General features: G+C 37.0%; 1 protein-coding gene across 1 annotated transcript in view; it reads left to right on the top strand.

Moving 5' to 3' along the window:
• Nucleotides 1–5,231, top strand: part of NDUFS4 (NADH:ubiquinone oxidoreductase subunit S4) — a 112,994-nt gene extending 107,763 nt beyond the window's left edge. The window contains exon 5 of the mRNA XM_008262198.4: nucleotides 5,011–5,231. Coding sequence (XP_008260420.3) covers nucleotides 5,011–5,114 — 104 coding nt within the window. The 3' untranslated portion in view covers nucleotides 5,115–5,231. The remainder of the gene's footprint in view (nucleotides 1–5,010) is intronic.
• The last annotated feature ends 1,775 nt before the right edge of the window (nucleotides 5,232–7,006 follow it).

The following is a 7,006-nucleotide window of genomic DNA, read 5'->3' on the forward strand; positions in this document are numbered from 1 at the left end:
AACTCTTTACTTCTGACCTAATGGCAGAGTTTGAGCTTAGGTTATTAGGGGAGAAAGACCTTTCACAGGTTGTGAGTCAAGGTTACTAGAGGTAATACGTTATTTCACAAGCTTATGAAGGGAATGATGAATGCTTCCTTATAATTTTGCATTACTGAACCATAAAAGAGATAGTTCTATACCAAAAAATCAATGTAATTTATTTTTTTCTGTCTCATACACAGAATTTAAGTTAATTGCCATGGTCTATTTTGTTCAGAAGCTAGTATGTTGATTTGTTTTTGCATTTGGAAAGATTACACCAAATATTCATATTACAGGAAATAGAATATCCTATCAACAGTGGAGACATCAACGAAACTGGCATATTTCTGTAAAAGAAATTGGGCATGGGATATTAAAAATCACATTTTAAGTTTACCAGAGCATTTGCCAGAGGCATGTTTCTGATACTAGGGTTTAATGTTCAAAATATTTTTGTGAAAGCATTCCAATGTGTGAAACAGCAGAGAGACTCAGCTTCCCATCATTTAGGTGCTGGTGGTTGGATTTGTGGCTAATCCATGCCATATGGCTATTCTTCTCGGTGGGAAGTGACGGCAGCCCTGGGAGCTGTACCCCATCCCTGGGGCAGCTGCCCTGGACTCAGTTGCTTTGATCTTCTTCTGTTACACAGCTGGGAAGAGCAAAGGCTGGTTTTCAGTATCGTAACAGGACAACATATGGGACCATTGTCTTTGTAGGCTACACCTTCATTTTATATAAGCATTCTTCAGAGAGTGCAAGTGTTTTCACTTCCATGATCTCATTCAGAAGCACAAGTCTAGGTTTTGTTTAAAAAAAAAAAGAAAGAAAGAAAGAAAGAAAGAAAGAAAAGAAAAGAAAGAAGAGAAAACAAAAAACACACTTACCCTAGGGTTGAAAGAGATATTCTTTGAAATTTAAACATTTCATAAGATTTCATTCCTAAATTCCCACATACTATTCCTTACAGGATAAATATATATATATATAACTTTTATTTAAGGAATACAAATTTCCAAAGTACAGCTTATGGATTACAATGGCTCCCCCCACCCCATAACTTCCCTCCCACCCACAACCCTCCCCTTTCCCGCTTCCTCTCCCCTTCCATTCACATCAAGATTCATTTTCAATTCTCTTTATATACAGAAGACCAGTTTAGCATATATTAAGTAAAGATTTCAACAGTTTGCATCCACATAGAAACACAAAGTGAAAAATACTGTTTGAGTACTAGTTATAGCATTAAATCACAATGTACAGCACATTAAGGACAGAGATCCTACATGAGGAGTAAGTGCACAGTGACTCCTGTTGTTGACTTAACAAATTGACACTCTTGTTTATGGCATCAGTAATCACCCTAGGCTCTTGTCTTGAGCTGCCAAGGCTGTGGAAGCCTTTCGAGTTCACCGACTCCCTTACAGGATATACTGCATTCTTTCTTTTGAGAAACAAGTTGCAAATGAGAAATATTTCTCATAGAAAAGATTATAAGTCATGTAACTTGCTCATTGTTCAGTATACACATTTGATGTTTTGCAAGTACTGTTACTCTTACAGATATTTTTCTTTTCTTTTTAGCTAAGGTTTACTGTGCTTGCTCCAGTAAACTTTATGTTCAAGTGTAGTAGAACCAATATATTTGTTCTTCCAGGCACTGTAAGGTAAACACTTTGGAGGTAGATGCTTGGAAATGTGATAAGGCTCTTAGTGGTATCTCTCCAAAAAGCAAAATTCAATTATGATCTGATAACAGCCCTTTGTTGAAAAGTTTTCTTCAGATGAATAGAAAATCCAAAGGGAGACGTATGTAGATTCTGACCTTAGTTTCAGTCTTTCTTTGGGATTTGTCATCAGACTTCCTCACACTCTGTGGTTTTGATCAGAGAAGCAGAGTTGCTTGTTGTTTTTTTGAGAACAAAGTTGTTTTCTACAGAGGAATATGAGGAAAAAACCTTTTTTTTCCCTATATATGATCACAGTCATGGTTGTTTGTGGTAGAGCAGTAATGTAGATGGATCCTACTAGCAAATGCTCGTTTCTTCGATTTGTATTTTGTTTGTTTTTCACAGGGTGCATTGCCTATCCACATACTTCTACTTATTGTTATCTCCATCAACAGCAACTATAATCTAACTCATAATTCCCAGGAGCCAGTTCACTTTCTAGTTATTAGGAGAAAACCAGAACCAAGGTTTTTGTTTTTGTTTTTGTTTTTCATGTGTATACAACTCCAGTCTTCTTACATTGCAATGACCCTGACAACATTTTGAAACTCCATAACCAGAACAGATAATAGATTTATGTCTCAGTTCTGATGTAGTAAAAATAATTCTTCTTTTCCCTGGAGACTGAAAGAAAACCAAGTGAATAGGAGAGTGGTTTTCAGGTGTTGTGTATGCTACTAGTTCCTAAATATTTCCAAGTGCTTTCTCATTTCTTCTGCATTTCCTCTCATAATGTATTTGAGCTGGAGAGTGTGTGTTGAGAGAATGAGGGTGGAAAACATAGGTTCTTATCCATATTTAGCAAACAAGATCATGGAGGTCTTGGGTAACTTGCCAGTGATCATTATAACCAACAGGTTCTAACTAGAAACCATTTCTTTCCTCTGCAGTTGCAGGGGAACATTGGGGAAAGGCCCTGTTTTCCAAGAAGTCCTGAAGTCTCTTCGAAATATTTTCAGAAATGAAAGGAAAAATAAGATCCAAGAGGATATATATTGAAAGTAAATTAGGCTGGCGCCGCGGCTCACTAGGCTAATCCTCCACCTTGCGGCGCCGGCACACCGGGTTCTAGTCCCGGTCAGGGCACCGGATTCTGTCCCGGTTGCCCCTCTTCCAGGCCAGCTCTCTGCTGTGGCCCAGGAGTGCAGTGGAGGATGGCCCAAGTGCTTGGGCCCTGCACCCCATGGGAGACCAGGAGAAGTACCTGACTCCTGCCATCAGATCAGCGCGGTGCACCAGCCGCGGTGGCCATTGTAGGGTGAACCAACGGCAAAGGAAGACCTTTCTCTCTGTCTCTCTTTCTCACTGTCCACTCTGCCTGTCAAAAAAAAAGAAAAAAAAAGTAAATTAGTAGAATAGGTGAAAATTGTAATTCCTAGGTTTTTGTGTGTGTGTGTGTTTTTTTTTTTTTTTTTTTTTTTTTTTTAAGTAAATTCAGTTTCACCTATGAGATGGTTAGGTGCACAGCTTTAAAGTCAACCTGGGCTAAAATCCTGCCTTTGCTACTTATTAGTCTGTGACATTTTCTTGTTTTTTTTTTTTTTTTTAATTTATTTTATTTATGCTTTATTTTTCCTTACAGGTAAATAGAAAATTAAGGTATAATACAGTGCCTCCCTCATGACCCAAGCAACCTATAAACTCAATAAAAATCCATTTAAAGCAGTTAGCATAGGGCCTAATACTACAGCAGGCATGTTCTTGCCTCAGAGCCTTTTCAATTGCCGTTCTCTCTGCCTAGATTCTCTTTTCTAAAATATTCATGTGGCTTCCTTGTGTGTTTACTCACTTATTACCTTCTCAGAAGAGAGGGCTCCCCATCTACCCTACCTGAAATGTTTTTTCTTTAGTACTTATTACTATATGTGTATGTGTGTGTGTGTGTGTGTGTATAGTTTAAATATTTTATGGTTTAGCACCTAATACAAGAATACTATGCATATACTTATTAATTTCTCTTCCTTACTAACTTAAAGAACTTTGGTATTCTTTTCTGTTTCATTCATTGGTCTTCTTCCAATGTCTACAAACAGTCCCTGACACAGAGTAGGCAATCAGTAATGTAGCACCCACATCCCATATGGGCACTAGTTTGAGTCCTACCTGCTCCACTTCTGATCCAGTGCCCTGCTAATGCTCCTGGGAAAGCAAAAGGTGGCCCAAGTGGTTTAGCCCTTGCACCCACATAGGAGACCCAGAAAAAGCTCCTGGCTCCCACCTGCCTTTGTTCTGACCATTGTGGCCATTTAGGGAGTAAACCAGACGATGGAAGATCTCTATATCTCTTCTCTCTTTCTGTAACTGTGCCTTTCAAAAAATATTTTTAAAAAATATCTTATGAAGAAAAATAAAACAACCTAGAAAATAGAAGAATGAATTATACTTTTGGGTAGGGGAGGGTAATTGATTTTATATATTCCCCATATTTTAGAACTGAAAAACAGGACTTAAAGAAGATGTAGACATAAATAAACCTATTATAAACAAAATTTTCAATACCAAAAAGGCTTTGAGGAGAAAATAAATGTTTTCAGAAATTAGGTTCAGCTAGGGGTTCTCAGTTTTCTGTATAAAAATCTTCTGGAATTGATAAAGTACAAATTCCAAGACACACTGCAGACTGTTCTGATCTATTAGGCCTTTAGGTAAGCCTACGAATTTGAACTGTTAGGCAGTACTTCAGTGAGATTCTAATTAATGCAGCTAGCCCTTGAAACAAATGTTGAAAATGTTTTTTGAGTTTAATCAGTAGCCTGACAAAATCCAGGGAGCTAAATCAGACCTATCATGGTCTAGTCCAACTCTGTAATTTATGTATATTTGTATATAATATGTTTTTCTGTATCATTTGAGTTCTAAACTATTGTAAAGGCATCAGCTTGTAGAACAATAGAGATGGGTTATATTATTCAGTGTTCATCGTTGCAAATATTAAAGAAGTGACATCTAAAACTACATAGAGAAATCTGAATTTTTACATGAAATTTTTGCTGAATAATTGAGCAAGGAATACTAAGCAAGGAAAACTTCAATCATGGGTTACACGTTTAATTTGATATATTGTAAGTCATCTTCAGGCAATGTCTTGACACTGGATAAGGGAGCAGATTACTAAGTTTAGATTTCATTTGTGTTGACGTTTCCTCCTGATGATAAATAAACACTGAATTATAAAAGTTAGCCTTTGCTTGCTGTGTTTTTCAGGTATCCTCTTTGGTGCTGTTCTTATGGGTTTGTTTTTGTTTCTCCCCACTAGGATGGAGCTATGATGTGGAGGAGAGGAAAGTTCCGAAGCCCAAGTCCAAGTCTTATGGCGCAAACTTTTCTTGGAACAAAAGAACAAGAGTATCCACAAAATAGGTTGGCACTGACTTTATCTCTGCTCTTGACTGTGAATAAAGTCAGCTGTGCAGTATTTATAGTCCACATATAACACATCTCTTAATCTCCTAATAAATTTGACCTTTAAACTACAAATACATTTTGTGGTGTCTATTTTAAATGTTTTTTGATGTCTCAAAATGAGCATGTCATAATTTCCTATATATAGATGAGATTTGAGGTGATCATACCTCTAGGAAATCTTAGTACTTAACAATCTATTAAAAGGAATGCATGAAATCAGCTGCAACATTGAAATTTTATGCTTGCTTTTTATATCCGTTCCTAAGTTATTAGTGTTTACAAACTATCAACAATCATTATTAAAATCCTGTCTTAAAATTTATTTTGTTCTCTCATAGAGAAGTACACAACAATGTAGTCTGATAAGCCTAATCCCAAATCTCCTTATTATTGAAGTTCTTTTTAATTAGAATTATGTATTTTCTAAACTTCTGTGAGCCCAAAAGAATTGTTTTTATACTAATTTTTGTCCGCAGATCAGTGCTCTTTGATTGTGAGGGGTCCCAGTGAAGATTTTATATTCTTAAAAATTTAAAGCCTCAAAATAAAAACCAGTTCATTGTTGGGGATTTTTAGTGTTCATTCTTGTTTTTAGAAAACATAAGCAGATACATGCTTTTGTTATTTGTTAATAATTTAGTATGAGCTGTCAAGCACATGATCTTGTTAATCTTTCAACAAACTTTTTATACTAACCATCATGAAGCCCTATTCAGGTCAACACTACTGTTTTCCCATTTTGCAAAGACAAAACATAAATCAAAGCTTACCTCTATTAAATAGTCTGCTCAGTATCACATAGGTCCTAAATAACAAAACTGGGACTTGAACTCATCTATGTCTTCCAAGACTACTCTTAATTACTGTAGTTCTGAATAAGTGAGGTTAATTAATCCCAGACTTTTTGTATTGTTAACATTCTTTAGTGACTCAAAAGTTATATACTAGATAGAAACTTTCTCAATTGTATTTATTAAGAACACTAACAGCACATTGATCCAGCTCAATAAGAAAACAGAGTATAAAGTTGTACAATTTTGTTTTGGAGATTATATTTTGAAAAATATCCTATTTCATCCTAACAATCTATTTCTAGGCAAACAGCCTGTGGATATACACAGAGGTAAATGTACAAAGATATTTATTGGAGAATTGTTTCTGATAGGTTGTAAGTTGAAACAATCTAAATGTCCACAGGAAGAACAGAGTTAAATGGGCTTTTATACAGCTGTTTAAAGGAACAAGTGCCAGGTTTTTAGCCTAAGTGGTTAAGACACCAGTGTTTAACCTAGTGGTTAAGACACCTGGGTTTGATGCTCAGCTCTGGCTCGACACTAGCTTCTTGCTAATGCAGACCCTGGGAGGTAGCAGTGATGTTTCAAATGATTGGGTTCCTGCCACCAATGTGGGAAACCTTGATTGCGTTCCCAGTGCCTGGCTTCAGGCCTAGCTGTGAGCACTTGGCATTGTGGAGTGAACAAGAATAAAGTCTCTCTCTCTCTCCCCCTCTTTTTCTCTCCCCCCTCATTCCCCTCTCTCCCAACTTTTAATATACTATTTGAATATACTACTACATAAGTTTTTTAAGATTTATTTGAAAGAGAGAGAGAATGTTTGCCATCTACTCGCTTACTCCCCAAATGGCCGCTGAAACCAAGAGATAGGAGAGTTTTCCAGGTCTCCCACCTGGGTGGCAGGGTCCCAAGGACTTTGATCATCCTCTGCTGCTTCCTCAGGCTCATTAGCAGGGAGCTGGATTGGAAGAGGAGTAGCCAGGACTCAAACCAGTATCCATATGAGATGCTGGCACTGCAGGCAGCAGCTTACCCCTTGTATGCCACAGCACC

This window comes from Oryctolagus cuniculus, chromosome 14 (assembly GCF_051225735.1).
Source record: "Oryctolagus cuniculus isolate XC-2025 breed Fujian yellow rabbit chromosome 14, ASM5122573v1, whole genome shotgun sequence".
Lineage (NCBI taxonomy): Eukaryota > Metazoa > Chordata > Mammalia > Lagomorpha > Leporidae > Oryctolagus > Oryctolagus cuniculus.